Below are 17,981 nucleotides of genomic sequence, written 5' to 3' on the forward strand. Positions count from 1 at the left end.
TAGAACGGCAGACACCGACATCAAAAACCCTGTAGAATACGAAGTAAAGTTTCGTTTTGCAAACTGGAAGTTTTCATCTCATAGGGATTTGTCTTCAAAATAAGAAATTTACGCATCAATTTGTATTATTTTATATTTCTGCCTTTATACGTCTAAGTACTACCGAATGAAAAACGGTTTTTTGGGATACACTTCAAGCGCATAAGGTTATGTTCAAGTGAATTACATTTACTCAGTTGCATTAACGAAAGTGGTTATCCTTTTACACAGGGATTTGTCTTCAAACGCTATTGTAACTCTACCAATGAGAGTATTTTCCAAACTGGGCACGCTGGAATATCTGTAAGTCAAGGGTTGCACACTCTGCAGACTCAAAGAATAAACGCACGAATCCATATGTCTGTGAATGATAACTTATCTTAACAGAGTTTCATCTTTATCGTTAAGAGTTGTTTCATCATTTCGTTTCACAGAAATTTGTCTTACAACGCTATTTCAGTTCTACCCAAGGAAGTATTTTCTAATCTGGTCAAGCTAAGACAACTGTAAGTATATTGAAGCAAACTGAACGAATACATTATTTTTATCAGTTTATTGTATGTCTATGAATCATAAACGAATTACAAGTATGTGATCAAAAACGTTTCAGTCTATAGAACAAACTTCAATTAGACTACGTGGCGTCTAATAGTTTCATACCGTAGAATTCCGGTTATAAGCGCTGGGCTTATACAACTTCGTAAGGGTTTTTGGATGGGCTTATAAGCTGAGGGGCTTATATCCGGGAGGGCTTATAAGCGGAATGAAAAAAAAAAAAACGTTTCGAAACGAGCCTCGGAAGTGTTGATCGAAATACGTTTTTCAGTTAAAAGCGCATACTAAGGCATCATTTAGCCCTCATCAGGTAGAGGGGGGCTTATATCCGGGGGGGGCTTATAATCGGATGTATTTTTTTGTTTCCAGGTAGATGGGCCTATAACCGGGGGGCTTATAAGCGGGGGGGGGGGGGAGCTTAAAACCGGAATTTTACGGTATACAGTTATATAAACGGACTGTTTTCGTTATGGGCATTTGATGATTCTGTTTCACAGGGATTTGTCATTCAACGCTCTTACAGTTTTACCGGAGACAGTATTTTCCAAACTTGTTATACTATCTGTGTTGTAAGTGTAAAGTAGCGCGCCCATAAAAATACATCAAATAAACAAGTGAATGCAATGATCGAGTCATAACATTCATACATAGCGTGTTAATAACATGCCAATAATGGAAAACATAATGTCAAAAAGAATTGGGAAATTGGTAATAACTCAAGTTGTTACAAGCTAATGAAAGTAACATTCTGTAAAACGTCATCTTCACGAGCACTGTTTATGCGACAGTTTTAATGTGACACATTAGATTGTGTGGATGGCACAACAATTATTTTTAACAGTTTAAAGTTTAGTGCACCAGTTATGTATTTGAACAGCAGAATTACGCACATAAAAAACAGTGGCCCGTGGGAGACTGAGGACCACCAATGCTATCGCAATATTTCACCACATTTCATGTGACGAGTCGTATACAAGAGCAATTTTTCGAACGTGACAACGAACTTGTATTTGTGATATAAAAGCAGACACGCCAGCTTCTTAAGAGGTACATTTGTCACATAAAACCTGGCCAATTTTCCTCATTTTTACGACTAAATATGGATTTTTACATAAAAATTGTCACATAAAAATTGGTCCTGTAAGCGACGCCTAAATAGCCGAAACTGACGTATGTATTTAAAACTAAGACTATGTGAATATGATGCAAGAAAAAAGAGGGTAGCGAAGCACCTGTAAACGTTTTGTAATAGAAAAAGGGTGCTGTGTAGATCCTGTAAATATCATGAATAAGGGAAAAATAATGGAGCGCTATAGGCCGTAAAAATCGCTTAAATGTAAGGAGAGATTGTAAAAGAAAGATTGTAATCCACATTTTGCACGTACGGTGTAATTAACGATTAACTTATCCCTGGAAATTGGAAACGTTTTTAGTGAGTCCATGTAACCATTTCCATTTTATGTGCTCAAATAGTGTCTACTTATTCATAAAAATAACAGAAAACAAACGTTTATACAAGATCAACGTTTAGTGCATAATCCCAATAGAATACTTTTATACTTGTCGTTTGATATATTTGATGGTTCGTGTCATCAGGAATTTGCGTTCGAACGCGATTACAGTTCTACCGGAGAGATTATTTTCCAGTCTGATCAGCTTGAGTACCCTGTAAGTGAACAGTAGCTCACCCAAGAAAATCCTTTTAAGGATAATAGAATAATAGAACCCATCTGCAATGTCACAAAATAGCCAGTGACGGTGTTTTATTAGTATTTTTTATTCATAATTGTTTTTGAGAGACATAGCAAGGAGTTTTGACGTGAAAATCTTTGCAGCTTGATTCTAATTTCCACTTGAGGTCGCAACCCATTTTTAGGATACCACAAATTAAGACTTGTAAACTATCGTTTCTCTTTATATAAAAAAAATGCAATTTGTTTTACAAGGTGTAATTTATGTATACACGTCTATGTAAATTTGTAATTTGTCTATTTAGTCCATGCAATAATGCCTGTTTATTCATAAAAGATAACAGAGAAAATCGATTCTAAAGATAAACGTTCATCAGTGCATAATACCTGTACAATACGAATATCTAAGGGTGTTTATACATATCGTTTGGTAAACGAGTGGTTCCTTTCAACAGGAATTTGCGTTCGAACGCTATTACAGCTCTACCTGAGAAATTATTTTACGATCTGAAATCTTTGGACTACCTGTAAGTAAACAGTAGCAAACACAGCAAAATCCTTTCAATATAACCAAACTGAAATTATTATCAATACACGCGGCCAAATTGAAAACCACCCTATTTAAAACACGCACTTTGTGGCCCGAAAATAACTCCTACCGGCCGTTAATCCAATAACGGTCTTGCAGCTGATTGGTTCTCGGTTCATAATCTTGATTAATTTTGACCAAACAGCGTCGCTGGCACGGGAAAACTATTCGGCAAGAGTTTCTTGAACAGCGAAAAGTGGAAGAAAAGTCAAAGCTTTCGAAAATAGAAGAAGTTTGCAGTCAAACTCAGATTTGGGAACGGACAAATTGACTAAAATAGGAGCACGAGCTCAGATCGAAAATTCCAAAAGAGCTACTTCTTGGATGATCAAGAAATTCGAGAAATGGTGCGAGAAACAAATGCTCATCGTTGATTTGAATTTTGTTACTTTGGCAGAGCTCAACGAATTATTAAGGGAATTTTATTCGGAGGTTAAATCGGAAAAGGGCCAATCGTTAACCCCTAGTACCCTCACTGGCAGAAGAGGAAGAGCAGCGTTTCATCGACAACTAACATCAGCCCCATTCAGCAGGTCTATAATTATTTTACAAGCCAAAATTTTCTGTCTACGAACAAGATGTTCGAGGCAAAATGCAAACTGTACACTAAAGAAATGAATCCTAAACCTATGCATAAATCTTCAATAGCAGCTGGGAATATGACGAAGCTACAAGAATATTTTTCTGGAGGTTTAGGTTCAAACAATACATGGACAGATCCAGAGCGACTTCTGGAGTTTTTGCGGTTTTTTTCTCGAGGCTTTTAGCTGTTTTCAGGCGATTTTCTTTTGAAATACAGCTAGTCAATAACATAAATGTGAGTTTATTTAAAGTATTCAGTCATCTTATTCAGAGTAAATTGTTGATTTATTAAAAGCCTCATTAAATTTGTCAGTTTTCTCAATACCATTTGGCCTTGTATATTGATAATAATGAAAGGAAAATATTTTGTTTATTTGCTCCCTTGTAGTGTCAATTGCAGCTTTGTAAACTTACTTTTTAATAACGTTTGAAGGCCGCTTTAATTTGTTATTGTCGAATATAAACGTCTGAAAGATTCATCCGACATTTCTCGAAAACGCTCTCATAGAAATTCTTAAAATTTAACAAAGCTTGAGACAAGTATTACATGTCCAAGATTCAGATAGTCTTTTTTTCCCAAAATTATCACAAGTCAATTCGTCCTGTGTAAAGTAGGTGGTAAGGTAATTGCCTTGCAATGGTAACTATGAACACAGGCGGCCCAAGCTCACTTCGAGAAAAGTTGAAATATTAACATTATACTCGTTTTAATAAGCGAAACGTGTCTCTCGCCTGGTGGCATGTGGAGGTGTTGTGTTACAACGGTTCGAATTTGATAAATATTTGTATGGGAAAAACGCCTTCGAACTTATAGTTAACTGTAATGATATTTTCAGGCCCGCCTTAACTTTGAAGATTTTTTAACTTCAAAACGATTAAAGCCAGAGATACCAAACTCGGTGGCTTTTCCTGAAATTGTTTTACATCATATCATTTTGACACTATGCCAGGTAATATATAATACTTATGTTTTGCAAAATTAGCATTTTGGGTAGTTTTTCACTTAATTTGAAAATGTTGAATCACATAAGACAATTTTATGTTTATTTAATACTGATTTGAGTGGAATTAATTATAAAGTACCAAAATCCACTATGGCGGACAAAATTTGTCACCAGAACATTTTTATCTGTAATTCCATTTTTGCCATATAATATTTCCAACTCGAGGTATTGTTTTATCAAGATTTTAAGTCTTACAGTCTGTAATCTTTGTTTCTTAGGATACTTCATAAAATTAATCGATCTTAAAGAAATTTAAAATGGCGGATCATTCACTGATCATAATGACGCCACTTTTGTTGCTTAGACAACGAAAGTTTTATCAGAAACAAAACTCTTATCAGACACGTATTTACTAAGAGCTTGTGGACATACGTTCAACTGTGATGGAAATAATACCTAAATAACATTTCAGCCAATAAAATTCATTTTATGCGGCGTCATAGTGACGTCATATTTCGCGAAAGTGACAGTAACTAGAGTTACTGTCTACATCATCCTGTGTTAATTTAGTGACCAAAGGTTAAATGGTTTAGAAGTTAGTTCCATAGTGGATGGGGCTTTTAAAGCCCCCTCCCCACCAAAGCCCCCCCCCCCCCGTACCAGAATGTCCAAAAAAAGCCCGGATTGAATAGGTTTAACACAGTAACATTTTTTTTTTTTTTGTATTTTGTTTGTTTATTGTTTTACTACATAAAATTACAGCAAAAAAAGAAATGTACAGCACAAAAAAAGGAAAATACAGTTATTTACGGAAAAAAAAAAAAAAAAAAAAAAAAAGGTTACAAATTTTCGAGTTTACAGAACATACACTTTAACATAGCTAATTTAAATTACAAAGTGACAGGTTACAAAATAACAGGGTTTACAAAGGCCAACAACTTAGGTATATTACAGCAGTCTGATATGTAATTTGCAGGATAATTTAAAAAATAGTGACAACAACTTATCAAGGAGAGATAAGTGGGAGTAGAGGTTCCCACTTTTCATAATTAAAACCAACTTTATTATTTTCTCTCGCAATAGAACGTTCTATATAATATGTATTTCTTAATTTTTTCTGTTGAAAGCAGAATAGATAATGCAGTTTTGTTTAGTTTACAACGATACAGAAAGTATTTGCTTTCCAGGATAATGTAATTTGTCAAGTTATTGTGAGTTTTTACGTCTTGGTTTCCGAAAAAGATATCTTTTATGTGTAGAGGTCTGCTCCACTTCAGTTTTTCTCCGAAAGTAGAGCATACTTCACTCCAAAAAACTTGAACTCTCGGGCAGAGGAAAAGAAAATGTTCTATGGTTTCTATATCATTTTCGCAGAAATGACATAGAGGAGATTCAATTTTCTTAAACTTAAAGAGCATGTCATTTGTATATAAGATTCTATTAAGTATCTTATACTGAAATTCCCGCAGTTTTGTGCTTAGTGTTGCTCTTATAGGTGTTAGATAAATTTTGTTCCATTCTAATTGAGACTCTTCGGTGTTAAAGCTTTCTTCATATTTCTTCCTAGCAGTAGGTTTTGTGCAAACTTTTGAGACGAACTTATTATAAAGCGATTTCGACTGAACGTTTTCAAGTGGGATTATATTACTTTCGTAAATTATATTAAAAGAATTAGGCTCGAAGGGAGAGGTGAGATGCGCTATAGATGATTTACTACCATTTAACAGGTTCCGCCATACCAGAGGCATGGCGTCCAGCATACTAATCAATAAATACATGTCGCTGGGGGATAGAATAGATCTCAGAGGCTCCGTGTTGAAAACTAGCAACCCTGCACCGTCGTAAAGGTCGCCAATCTTGTTTAAACCCACACTACTTATCCTTCGGTTATATACTGAATTTTTGCCAATGCAAATAAACCTATTATTCCAGAGGATCTGATTCGCAACATCCTTTGTTGTACTGGGATTGTTTTCGTTTAATGAGGACCAGGTTTGGATACATTCTTTATAAAACTCTGGAACAGCAACTGGTAATTTTCTATAATCAAAGTTACAGTGAAACAAAAACTTGCCCCCAACGTTCTTCAAATAGAAATTAAGAAAAAATTTCCAGCTTGCTGGGTAGTTGTCCAAATATTTCTTGATACACAATATTCTCTGCGTTGAAATCATAGATGCAATATCTGGCATTGTCAAACCTCCTTCCTCAATGGAGTTTATCAAGGCTGCCCGCTTTACTTTGTCTTTACCCTTCCAAATAAAAGAATAAAGTAACTCATTGATTTTTTTGACAAAATCAGATTTTTTACACGAGACCAAAGCAACACGATAAAGGATTTTCGGTATGGCAAAGGATTTGATCACTTGAATCCTTCCAATCAACGTAAGACCTCTCCAAGACCAACTTTGTAGCAGTTCTTTTAAAGATTTCTCGATAGATTCAAAATTTTTTTCATAAAAACGGTTATGATTACATGTAAAATGTACCCCCAGAATTTTGACAATACTGCTTATCTCATTCACGCCTACATCCGTTGGTTCTAGCGTCATATTTCCCAGGAGCATTACCTCCGTCTTTTCATGATTCATTTTTAATCCTGAATAACTTGTGAATTGTTCTACGGTGTTGATTAGATGAGAGAATGAAGCTGTGTCGCGCACGAACGTTGTCATGTCATCGGCAAAGATCACTAACTTAATCTCATTACCGTCAACCTTAATGCCTCTTATTTGTTCGTTGTTTCGGATGTTAATTGCTAATAATTCGAGGGCTATTATGAAAAGATATGGTGACAGAGGGTCACCTTGGCGTACACCTCGTTTAAGTTGGAAAAAAGGTGTGGCAAAACCATTATTAAAAACGCAACTCGATATATTCTTATAAAAAGTCTTAATCCATGCAATAAGAGAATCACCAAAACCAAACGCTTCTAAAGAATGAAATAAGAAATTCAAATTCAATGAATCGAAAGCTTTTTCAAAATCAATTGCAGTCAGAATAGCATCATAGTTTTTTATTTGGGTGAAGTCAAAGATGTCGTTAATGGTGCGGACAGCATCAAATATGTTTCGTCCTTTGACGAAAGCACTTTGGTCGTAATGAATTATGCTCGGAAGCACTTTCTCTAGCCTCATAGCGATGGCTTTAGAGCCTATCTTAACATCGACATTTACCAATGATATAGGTCGCCAATTTTTTATTCTTCTTCTGTCCTTTCCTTTCTTCTCTATTAGTGTGATTGCAGCTTGTTTTTGAGTCGTTGATAGTTCCCCGCAACGATAAGAGTAGTTGAGAGAATTAACCAGGACTTCACCAATTTCAGACCAAAATACTTTGTAGAATTCTGCCGATAGCCCATCGTTTCCTGGTGTTTTATTATTTTTAAATGCAGATAAAGCCTTATAACATTCTGTTTGGGTCAGCTCTCCTTCACAGATGTCACGCATTGGAACAGATAACTTAGGAATTTGATCATGATTATTCAAAAAGGGGCAAGATGTCTGATCGATCTCCACCTCTGTCTTTTCATCATATAAATTAGAATAGAAGGAATATATTTCATTAAGGATTATACTTGGATTTGTGCTTTCTTGTTCGTCTGTCAGTAATAGCTTTCTTAGACAGGTTTTTGTCTTTTTACTATTTTCTAGATTTAAGAAATATTTAGTGTTTCGCTCACCTTTTTCGAACCATGTTGCACGGGAACGAATGATTAGCCCTTTCACAATATAGTCATATTCTCTTTCATATTCGCTTTTGGCTGTTTCTAACTTTTGCATATTTTCGTTAGATGGTTCTTCAGCAGTTTTTTCCTCGCACATTTTTAATGTCTCTTCAATGTTTTTCAGTTTTTCTCTCTTTTCACGCGCTTTTTGTTTACTATAAGAGATGCTTTCCCTACGAATATTATATTTTATCCAGTCCCATACTATTCGGTAATCTGTGCAAAAATTAATTTCGCTCAACCAGACGGGAATATTTTCTCTTATCAGTTCAACGTATGTCGAGTCTTCAAAAGGGCTATTATTTATTTTCCAAAAAGAAGGGCCATGATTCTGAGTGTCTAAAGAATTAATTTCGATAACAACTGCCGAATGATCAGTTCTCACCGCAGGTACGATTTCTATTTTAGCGACATCATCTTGAAGTGACTCCGGAATGAACCAATAATCAAGCCGTCGTTGAATAAGTGGTGTTTTTTGTCTCCAAGTGAACCTTCTGCACTCGGGGTTTTGGACTCTCCAAATGTCAATTAAGTCATTTTCTATTAAAATTTCTTCCAGCGCTTTAACCGAGTCTTTTAAAACAGGATTGCCACCAGAGCAGTCTTTAGATGGATCTAGAGTGACATTAAAGTCACCTCCGATTATGATTTTACATTGCTCATAGCGTTCGTCACTGTTAATGAGATCAGAAAGTTTGCGAAAAAATGATGTTTGTTCAGTTGAAGTGTTAGGTGCATATATATTGACTAGAAGAAACAATTGGTCTTGAATAATGGCTTCAAGACAAAGGAATCTTCCTTCCTCATCTGATTGGACTGATTTTAGTGTGAAATCGAGCGTGTTTCGTACAAGTATGGCGACCCCACGACTATGCACAGTGCCGTGCGCGAAATAAGTTTCGCCTCGCCACTGGGATTTCCATTGATTTTCTATTTCTTTTGTGCTATAAGTCTCCTGAAGAAAGCAAATATCTGCATTCTTTTGAGTTAACCAATTGTAAATTGTTTTCCTTTTCTCGAAAGTGCGAATTCCACGAACGTTCAGCGAGATAGCTTTGAATTGTATATTTGTTGTCATTATTCCAGCTTATAATTATTTAAATTTGCGTTTCCTCGAAAGTTGTTGTGTTCAAAAAGCGTAATAAAACTATTGACTGACATAATGGCCCATATAAAAACAAATACAACAGAAAAAAACATTCTACTACTTAAAATAAGAAAAAATATGAATCGCAGCCAGTAAAGTACTGTTAAAGCTGTGTCGACCGGATCCAAGCAATAGTTAACAAAGCGCAATCTGTATGGATTAGTGCGACCCCCGGCCCTTATAATTAAGTGCGTAAATTAAATAAGCATTAAGTAATGGTCCGTGTAAGAACTAGGCAAAAGAACAATAGGCTAGTGAAATAGCGGCAGTTAGGCTTCAGGCGCTAATTTCTCTAATCAAATTAAATCTGTACGACCTGATTGGCCCATACGCGAAAAGCGCGAAATTTGAATTTAAAATTTAAATTAAGATAACTCGTAAATCATTCAAACAACATTTTATTTCGGCTACCCATTCAATACATTCAAAACTGTAACATATCTAAAATTTGGACAATTTCTACGTGCCAAAAGGGAGAAAGTTACAATGATATAAAATAACTTTGGGATTAGCTCAGCGATACATCAATCAGCGACCTCGTGAAAAACATTTCGCTCGGATTTCACAAAGGAACTGCCAATTTGTGATCCAAAACAGCAACAATTCACGCGGATATCGGAAACGCGCCAAAGTCGCGCGAAATATCACCAACAGCAACAAACATTCTAAATACAGACTGAAAACAAAAATACCTCAGTGAAAACGTTCGATAATGCTTTTCAAAACGAGTCTTCTAATACATCTTATGCTGAAATAATGTCTACCACATCAACAATAATAATAATCGCCGTCTGCCGTGTCCGTTTCCAGGTCGAGTTCATTTCCGAGCCGCGGGAAAGGTTTTGATAAAAACAGACTCCATGTACTCCAAATCGATCCCCCTGGCACATATTTCTTTGAGACTCTACAAAGAACAGATACAAGCGATAACGAGAACGCCGAAATGTTCGTTTTTGTAAAATGTTTATGCTTTCTTGTCAAGAATCGAAGCGACGGTTCAGCTTTGAACAGCGCTTGTTCTGCAATTCCGGCACCAGACTAATTTGTATGTTCAATTCCTGAAGTGGCGTAGCAGTTGAAAATGAAGCAGCCTAGAAAAATAACAAAGTCGAATGAGAGAAGAGTTTTAAAAGACAGACGCGTTTCGAAAGAAACAAACAAGCCAGTTGTAAGAAGCCACACGCGCGGACGTACGCGTGTGAAAATATTTCCACTGCCTTCAGCTTACCTCAATGCAAGTGCTAAATTCGCATCTCGTTTGGAGTGGTATTCTCCTCGATATTCTCCCTACAAAAGCATATCTTTTGCTTTCACTTGTTGTGACCAGTTAGACTCCATTTACCAGTGCCACAAAAATTTTCTTCTTGGCAGGCGACAGCAAACAACTGTTCCAGGTCAACATTTCCAAATCCGTCACCCCTCGTGTTGTGGAAAGCAGCAGTCACTCTTGAAGGTCATTTTCATCGATATTTTCGACGATATTTACTTTTCAATTGTAATAAATAATATTTTTGTATTCGAGAAATATATAATAAATAAATTTGGTGAAAAATACGACAAGATTCGCTCATAAAGGACTAGAAAGCTCAGAGCTCCGATCGCAAATCCAACATGGCGTCGCATGAGATCGCGCTTGCTGCATGTTTTGCGTTCTATCTTTTGATTGGCGCATAGAACAATGCTGAAACTTGGCCGTGAGAGGGATAACAGGGGCATGGGGAAAACTACGTGAAAAAATGTTGTTTTTGTCAGGATTTTCTTGTGTTTTTGGGCGATTTTTTGATATTGACCAATCACATGCGTCGATTTAATTGAAATTAATAATTAAGACTTAACATCTTTTAATTGATTTTGCGTTTGGCCTGCCTAGTTTTTACGCGGACCATTACTTAATAGCTTCTTGTAAATGATGTTTATCTTACATTTAAGTGCAAATGTTCCGCTTGAAAGTATAGAAAAATGTCTTAAAGTAACACAGTAACATACTACAGTTTTAAATAGCCATAAAAAGAATGACTTTTAAGTTCTAATTACTGATTGTCAGATATTTAGAAAGAAACATGATCATCCATATAACCAACGAAACCTTCGCCAGCATGAAGAAACTCAAACACCTGTAAGTAATAAAGCGCGATTTGCATTGTTATCTATTCGCACTGCATAAATTATCAGCATCGCATATAAGTACTACAAATCATGAATAAATTGACATTGTTCAAGTGCAGCGGCGGAAGGAACATGCCTGTGCCTTTTCTTCGAGCTTTCATCGGGAACTGCAACTCAAGCCTTTTGACCTGACTGCGGAATAAGGCCTATCAGGTTGAGTGTTACGCAAATGTGTATTTCAGTGCGCCCGCCGGGCCTTCTTTAAGCGCAGCCGATGCAAGGTGCAAAAGCACTTGGACGTGATAAACCGCATGGCGGTGTATTCGTGAGGTAATATTTTGTCCAGGGTATTGTTGTTTTACGTTGGTATAACTCTGGCAAATGTTATTGCGCGTGCGACGTAATGACATTGTTGGGTCGGCTGGGTGGCTATTTTCGTTTATATGTTAGTTTTTCTGTCTTGGTTGCTTGGCTAAATGGAGGCGATTCTTATAGCTATTTTCCCACATGGTTGGGCTATGTAATTTACGAAGCATTACTAATTTATGCGGTGTTTAGTGTGCTTGTTTTTCATGGCGGATAGATGTTACGCCTCAAGGGAGTGGTTCTTTTGTTATTTTTCCACGTGATTGGGCATCGCGATTGTGTCGACTGTGAGAATGTTATGGCTAATGAGGCATGTAATTTGCCTGTTATTGTCTTAAAGTGTTATTTGATTGATGATTACGCCTGTGAACGTTATGGCCAGTGAGGCATATATTTTGCCTGTTTTGTCGTAAACTGATTCGTGCAGCGAGATGTCTATTCGATGATTATGATTGTGAGAATTTTGTGGCCAGTAAGGCATACAATTTGCCTGTTTTGTCATAAAGTGATTCGTTCAGCGAGGTGTTTGATCGACGATTATGATTGTGAGAATGTTATGGCCAGTGAGGCGTACAATTTGCCTGGTTTGTCATAAAGTGATTCGTTCAGCGAGATGTCTGATCGATGATTATGATTGTGAGAATTTTGTGGCATTTGCCTGTTTTTGTCTTGAAGTTTATAGTTGATTGATTATCACGACTGTGAATGTTATGGCCAGTGAGGCAAATAATTTGCCTGTTTGTCATACAGTGATTCGTTCAGCGAGATGTCTGTTCGATGATAATGATTATGAGAATGATATGGCCTGTTAGGCATGTAATTTGCCTGTTTTGTCATAAAATGATTCGTTCAGTAAGAAGTTGATCGATGATTGTGATTGTGAGAATGTTATGGCCAGTGAAGCATATAATTTGCCTGTTTTGTCATAAAATGATTCGTTCAGCGAGTTGTCTGATCAATGATTATGACTGTGGGAAAGTTATGGCCAATGAGGCATGTGATTTGCCTCTTATTGCCATGAAGTATTGTTATGCTCAGGGAGGCATGTCATTTGCCTGTTGCTGCTATGAAGTGATGCCTGATTGATGATTATGTCTGTGAGAATGTTTTGGCTAGTCAGGCATATATATATAAGTCGCTTATTCTGCCATGGAATAATATAGTTGCTTAAATGATGATTACGACTGTGAGAATGTTGTAGCCAGTGAGGCAGGTAATTTGTTCGTTGTTGCCATAAATTATTGTAGTTGTTTGATTGATAATTATGACAGCGAGAATGTTATGGCCAGTGAGGCGTGGATTTCGTTTTTGATCCTTGGTTCAGAGGTTGCTTGGAGTGACAGTTGTGAAAAAGAGTATCTAACAAACTCCCTTGGCTATGCTGGGTCATGACTGTCACCCCTGGCTGGCCCCATGGGTTCCCCCATCAACGTTTGGTTTCCTCCTTTCGTTTATCTACGAGACTTCTGGTTTCCATCCCTTCTTTTCCTGAGAAATCTCGATGTTATATGACCTAGGATTGGGAGTGCGACTCCGAGTTTGAGGGAAAACTGTTAGCCTTTGCATTATGTCCTCCAGAGTCAATCAATTGGATTGACCAGCTGGGGAACTCAATCGGGGTCGGTAATGGGGTGACAGTCGCGGTTTTCCTCGAAGAGGTTGACCAGATCCAGAATGGTTATGAGGTCACAAGGTTTGGTAAAAGGAGTGTATTATAAAGTTAGGTGTGAAAATGAGACTAGGAATGAGGTTTTGAAGTGAGGTTTGGAAGTAAGGTTTAGGAGTAAGGTTTGGGAGTTAGGTTTGGGAGTGGTGTTTAGGGATTAATGGAGTGTAATGCTGATAGGATTGGCGTTGACATGTTTTATTACCACTGGGTAAGGATGCAAGTGTTGTCTTGGTATTTTGTATTTGTGTTTGTGTGACTTGGCATCCATAGGAGACTATCAATGGTCTCTTTGTTTGGATATCATTATGAGTATTGGGGGATAAAGAGCCTATTGATGGTCTCCTGATCAATGAAGCATAGGTGATTCTAGGTGGAGCCGAATTTTATTCCGAATCTTAAATGCGATGCGATGATTGTTGCAGTGCGGAATAGGATACTATTCGCACTGCATAAATTATCAGCATCGCATATAAGTACTACAAATCATGAATAAATTGACATTGTTCAAGTGCAGCTGCGGAAGGAACATGCCAAGTGCGATTAGTAGCCAGCTGGTAGGTTTGGTGAATGTTGTTGGGATTCTTTTGTATAAAACAATTTTACATAACCACTCACCCACCCACCCACCCATGATGAACTTAGTTTGCACTGCGACTCTTGTCGGGTCGCTGAATTTTATCCCCAATCTTAAATGCGATGCGATGATTGTTGCAGTGCGGAATAGGATAGTATTCTTACACGATCTTATACAAGTGTTGTTGGCAGTGACAATGACATCGCCAAAATCATTTGAAAAAAAATGCAAGCTGAAGAAAACCAATGTGGTAATGCGACCTCCTGGATGTCAGATCTCATGACGCAACACAACACGTAATATGATTTCTGAACGGTATTTCTTTGGGGTACCCCAGAGGAAGTTTTGTAGTGGAACGCGTTTGCTTTCTAGGGGAGGGCATAGGCAGTAGTTTTGACCAATTGCAGCGAAAATGGCATAACTTGTCCAAGTAGGTGGTACAGATCATAGTAAATCGTTAAATTTTTGACCTAATTTGATATTCCAGCTAGTTTTAAAAGAACTATCCGCGAACTGATCGGACTCAAATTAAGCCAGACTATAGCTCGAAGACTGTTCCATCGAGGACCGAAAGCTCTGATAAAAGCGATTCGAGCAAATATATTTTTTCGGCTGCATTCCAGAGGCAGTACCCGATTCTCCGATGTGGAAGTTGCACGCCTTGTTTAAATATTTGTATTCAGTCGAAAACTTAAACTCCCAGAACTGCTCTCGCGCGCTACAAATCGCCAAGAAAGTGGCAGGCATAAAAACAAACCTAAACAATGCGAAAATGTTTCTACTTTATTTTATTACAAATGAAAGTCGTAAAAGCAGATTTTAGAAAGCTTAAATATTTACAATAGCAATTAGTGAAGAAATTTGAATATTCATATGGGCATGCTGTGATCTCACAAACATAGGATGGTAAGCCTGTGAATTGAGTATAGAACTCAAAGCAAGCGAAACAAAATCTTTCTATCAATATTTTGAAGTCTCCTGAAACGAATCTTTTCGTCTCAATTCACGAGTCATATTTCTACAAAATTTGCAATAAGGTTGTTTTCTTGTCGATAGCCAATTACACGTGAAAGCTGTGAAACCCACATTCCGAGTTCTATTCCAAGTTTGTTTACCAACAAGCCATGAGATATTACTACGTTTTAGCGAGAATTTAAACGGCAGTTGTTGTTAAGCGAAAGTACCATCGAATTCGAAAGAAGCCAGCAAAATTGTTTCTTCTCGCTTTCCGCATCGGCACGTGCCGTAAACAAGTTGCCACTTCATAGCTGTTCTTCCGCGAAGATACAAAAAGCGCTCCTTTGTCCTTTCAGAATGAATTCAAAAAGAAATTATTAGTTAAATTCAAAAGTCAATTTAAGTCACTCGTGATATAAAGTTCGAAGAACAACACAGTGGAAAAATTTGGTAAAAACTATGGACGAGTTTGTTTCTGGTCCGGCAAAATGTCTGGGTTCCGATTTCAAAACAAGTGACATCTTGCATTCTACAACGTGCATAAAGTTTATTGAAAAAGAATTAAAAATACTGAGTGAATACTCTGCCTCTGAAGGCATATCTTGTGAAAAAGTTCACTAGAATCGACCCAAAAAGGGCTTATATTTTGCTTGTAACTTGACACCAGAGACTTCGTCAAAGCACGAAATTTTGTCATACCGCCACCAAAACGTAATAAATTTCAAAAGTACTTGTCTAACCTTAAGAAAACAAATCAAACTCTTAGTCTTGCCATAAACGTTGCACCAACGTTACCATGTGTGTGGGTATAGTATAGCACTTAACCTCATAATCCGAAAATGACACACTATAGTCTTTGTTCGAGCTAACCGTTATTCAAAAAACCTTAAAGGGACTATGTCACGGAGATTTCGCAGATTTTTGGTCTAATCTGTTCTGAAATTAGTGGAAGGCAACTAAACCCATAAAAACAATATCTTTGAACATGTAAAGGAAGATATAATCTTAATTTGCGGATATAAATCAAGCTAAGGCTACAAATATCGATTTTTTGAAGACGCGCGGAAACAATTTGAAAACGTTTGCCTAACGTTTTCAAATTGCGATCCGTTTCCATCCGCGCCATCCGCAGCCAATAATGCTAGTTAACAGTTTCAGTGTTCTATTATAGCAATTTTTAAGAAAAATGGACTATTATTTCTAGGTTTCATGCGACACAAATACAAATTTTGGCTGTTCAAAAATCTGGTAAAATCCGTGACATAGTCTCTTTAATGGAATTAAATCATTGAAACAAAATCTTTCATGAGATGGAAGAAAATTATTATCGAAGCAACCAAAATATCTTAAAGGCATGAATCTATTTCAACAAATTCGGGAACAACTTCCTTTCTCGCACATTATGCCTTTTCTTTTAGATTTTTAAGCGCCAACCGACTAGAAAATATTCCATGCAGAGCCTTCTATAATTTAGATGGATTTTATCTTACAAGAGTGGTACTGCAAGAAATTATGTGAGTATCAAGAGTATCAAGAAGCAAACAAGTTGAATTAAACAACAACCTACAAACTGGTGTTACCAGTGTTTTAAGAGGCTGATTGGTAGAAAGGGGGTTGGGGGTTTGTGGCTCGCGACTATGGGATTTTTAGGGGGATTGAAATTGTAGCGAGCATAATTTTGGGCACAAAGATTCTGCTAAATGCTGTCATAGTTTACAAAAATAGTTCTAGTGATTGGATCTAAAAACCATAAAATAGTACTACGTATTAATATTATGGATATTAAAAAAATATGGGACTTATTAGGGTTTACTCTTGGCCATAATGGAGGTTTTTGATATAGTTTTGACTTATGGAACTAATTCTGTGATCATCTCTTTTTATCAAGTTCATAAACCCAGCAACCCCTCCGATCTCCTCCCCCTCCCCCCTCCATCATTACACTTACATATCTGAGATTTCAGGAGCCAATTATCGAGTGATGCAAAGACCCAAAAGCTATCATTTCTTCAGCCTTACACAAGAAGTTGAAGATTAGAAAAAATAGCCTTCCCGCATAGTTTGCGTGCTAACTGTAAAACACTGTGGTGTCAAGCGGAAATTAGGATCGATTAAGTGAATCTTTCATTGTTTGGCTTGCTACCTTTAGTGTCTGTTCTTTTCTTTCAAGAATGTTATCCGATAACCCTATAAAGACAATCGGACGTGAAGTATTTCGATTTGCTAGGGCGGATCTTAGAATGTAAGTTAATAATTCTACTTTCGTGATGGCTTCCCAAGTAACAAACGTGCTTTACTTTGACACACAAACCTGGTTAAACTAAAATGTTTGAAAGACGCAAACACCCAAAGTTAAAGCCAATTAGCTAATGTGGAATCTTCCGTGGGCCTGCTATTAGAGTCTGTTTTATTCTTCGTACAATCTCTTCACGTACGACTATATGCGAGTACCGGCGACTTGGTAGGGTAACCTGAGAAAGACTAGTATCCCATGTAGGGAAAAATATACTTCATCTCAATTGGCTATAAACCACAGTTGTATAGCCAGGGGATCAATATAGATGGCTAAGTTGTTTTCATAAACGTCGATGCAAGTGTTATTGCCTTTTCTCACGAACCATTTCTCGACTGTCACATAACACAAGACACACGTTTCTATTAAGATAACAGGTTATGAGTAGATGGGAAAGTTCCCGAAAATGGTTTCTTAAGAGATATGTGACATTTGTTTTTTCTTCAACAGATATTTGCTACGGACAAAGCTAAAGATGCTAAGCCTTGAGTCCTTCATCGGCATTCGTGGACTAAATTACCAGCTGTAACTTTTTCAATGGGGGAAGGGTGGAGGGGGGGGGGGGAGGTTTGAAAGACGACATATTCCTTTTCTCCTCTACTAGTTCCCGGAGTCAAACAACGATAGTCATGACTGCCATGTTTTTGTACCAAACAAAAGAAAGAAAATTAATATTCCTTTGTAAAGGTGACAAATGACACCGCTATAAGAGCATTTCCGAAAATAATCGGTGCGAGGTTAA

At 37.1% G+C, this 17,981-nt stretch overlaps 1 protein-coding gene and 1 long non-coding RNA gene across 2 annotated transcripts; one reads left to right on the forward strand and one right to left on the reverse strand.

Moving 5' to 3' along the window:
• Positions 1-479: 479 nt before the first annotated feature.
• On the forward strand, positions 480-17,824 carry LOC144659888 (uncharacterized). Its single transcript, XM_078520408.1, has 8 exons — positions 480-545; positions 1,092-1,163; positions 2,191-2,262; positions 2,741-2,812; positions 11,319-11,390; positions 16,365-16,460; positions 17,117-17,188; positions 17,690-17,824. The coding sequence occupies exons 5-8, from the start codon at positions 11,335-11,337 to the stop codon at positions 17,766-17,768; spliced, it is 303 nt and encodes a 100-aa protein (XP_078376534.1). The 5' UTR covers positions 480-545; positions 1,092-1,163; positions 2,191-2,262; positions 2,741-2,812; positions 11,319-11,334; the 3' UTR covers positions 17,769-17,824.
• Positions 9,657-11,151, reverse strand: LOC144659880 (uncharacterized). Its single transcript, XR_013571981.1, has 2 exons — positions 10,503-11,151; positions 9,657-10,365 (listed from the first exon to the last, which is right to left on the reverse strand). It is a non-coding gene; the product is annotated as an uncharacterized LOC144659880 (long non-coding RNA).
• Positions 17,825-17,981: the final 157 nt, after the last annotated feature.

Source organism: Oculina patagonica, chromosome 7 (assembly GCF_052425735.1).
Source record: "Oculina patagonica isolate OP01 chromosome 7, crgOcupat, whole genome shotgun sequence".
NCBI lineage: Eukaryota > Metazoa > Cnidaria > Anthozoa > Scleractinia > Oculinidae > Oculina > Oculina patagonica.